The 1,673-nt window shown below is 32.4% G+C and overlaps 1 protein-coding gene across 1 annotated transcript; it reads right to left on the bottom strand.

Moving 5' to 3' along the window:
• Positions 1 to 479: 479 nt before the first annotated feature.
• LOC135963278 (larval cuticle protein A2B-like) lies at positions 480 to 1,398 on the bottom strand. The gene is made up of 2 exons (XM_065515064.1): positions 1,342 to 1,398; positions 480 to 1,207 (listed from the first exon to the last, which is right to left on the bottom strand). The coding sequence occupies exons 1-2, from the start codon at positions 1,351 to 1,353 to the stop codon at positions 596 to 598; spliced, it is 624 nt and encodes a 207-aa protein (XP_065371136.1). The 5' UTR covers positions 1,354 to 1,398; the 3' UTR covers positions 480 to 595.
• Between the last annotated feature and the right edge of the window lie 275 nt (positions 1,399 to 1,673).

A 1,673-nucleotide genomic window follows, 5' to 3' on the forward strand; every position in this document is an offset into this window, starting at 1 on the left:
ATGGTAATGATTTTGTTCTATTGTGATCGTTAAAAATGCAACACATTATGAGGGTATGGGTAACATTGAATAAATGGTACAAAATATATAGGCAACCGTTTGAGTCAGAAAAGAAACCACCATTAGTAACTGTGTGTATTAATAAACTTTCACATTGTCAGTGTTGAGGTAGGTTTGTTCGAGTTGATTTGTATTTAAAAAAGTCCTCCAAAAGTCGAACACCACGGGTCTACACAATTTTTTATAAAATTTCCAAAAATTCAGATAATTATTTACTTTTTTTAAATGACGGAAATTCCTGTGGTCAGAAATTATTTTTCTAGTAAAACTTTGAATAAAATAGAAACAAGTACTATATCAAGGACTACCCTATTAAAAGGGCATATTTTTTACGTTTTTTCAAAAATATTAGTAGTGGTACGAAAAAAACCAAAGTTCTATTTTAAAATAAAGTCAAGTTTTAAAAAAAATACTAAATATAATTTAAAAATATTTAAATACAATTTTATTTACTTCATGAATGAGATTTTTTTTGCGAAAAATACAAAATAAATAAATAATAAAAACAATGTGAATTTATCGATGATGATGGTGTTTAGTGGTGGTAGTTATAAGAGGGAGCAGCATATGAGGTGTATTGAGTAGGGGCAGCATAATGAGACACTTCAGCAGATTTCACATAAGTGGGGGCAGCATAAGATGTATAATGATTTTCAGGAGCAAACGTTTTAACAACTGTTGGTGCTGAGTAATGGGCAACAGGTGCTGAGTAGTGAGCAACTGGAGCAATGGTCTTTACAACGGTGGGAGCTGCATAATGGGCTACTGGAGCAACAGTTTTGACAATAGTATGGGCAGCATTTACAAGAGGTTCACGATGAACGACTGCATTGAAACCATTATGATCATCAGCTGTGTATTGGACGGTACGTTTGTAGCCATCAGCATCAATCAATGAGTATTCACCACGAACAACATCTCCATCACGTTCTTCAACTTGGCTCTTGGAATCTCCAGTCAATTTGTCTTCAACACCATAAGAGTATTTGTATTGTGGATGAGGATCGTATTCTTCAGATTTGACCACAACCTTATGAGCAACAGCTACTGGTGCGGCATGTACGGCAACGGGTGCAGCATGATAAACTTCATGAGCTGGAATATATCCAGCGCTGGCCACAGCTACAAAGGCAAGTGCGAAAACAAACTGCAAACACAATAATGAAATAATTTCAATGTTAAGGTTATAATATTGTTACTTAATTTTGTTTGTAATTAATGTTCACGCTGAGTATGCATATGACAACTCTTTTAAAAGCGTAAGCATTAACAGAAATTTACCTTGAAAGCCATGTTGTTACAATGAGTATTTCGTTGGTTGATTGGTTCTTTTAAGAAGTAGACTTCAGAAGTGAATGATTTCTGTTTTGGTTTTCGGTCAGCATTTATACAAAATAATTCATTAATGAATTTAATTATTATATTTACAATCTCTTAATTTGCTACAGATACTTAAGATACACATTTGTTAATAATAATGCCATTTTTGTCCCATTATTAATACAAAGACTTTTACTGATATAACAGGTACGTATTATCAACATACATAAATTAATAAATATACATATTTATTTATTAGGGTGGCAATGAAATGTATGATTTTTTTTGGAAAA

Source organism: Calliphora vicina, chromosome 1, assembly GCF_958450345.1.
Source record: "Calliphora vicina chromosome 1, idCalVici1.1, whole genome shotgun sequence".
Lineage (NCBI taxonomy): Eukaryota > Metazoa > Arthropoda > Insecta > Diptera > Calliphoridae > Calliphora > Calliphora vicina.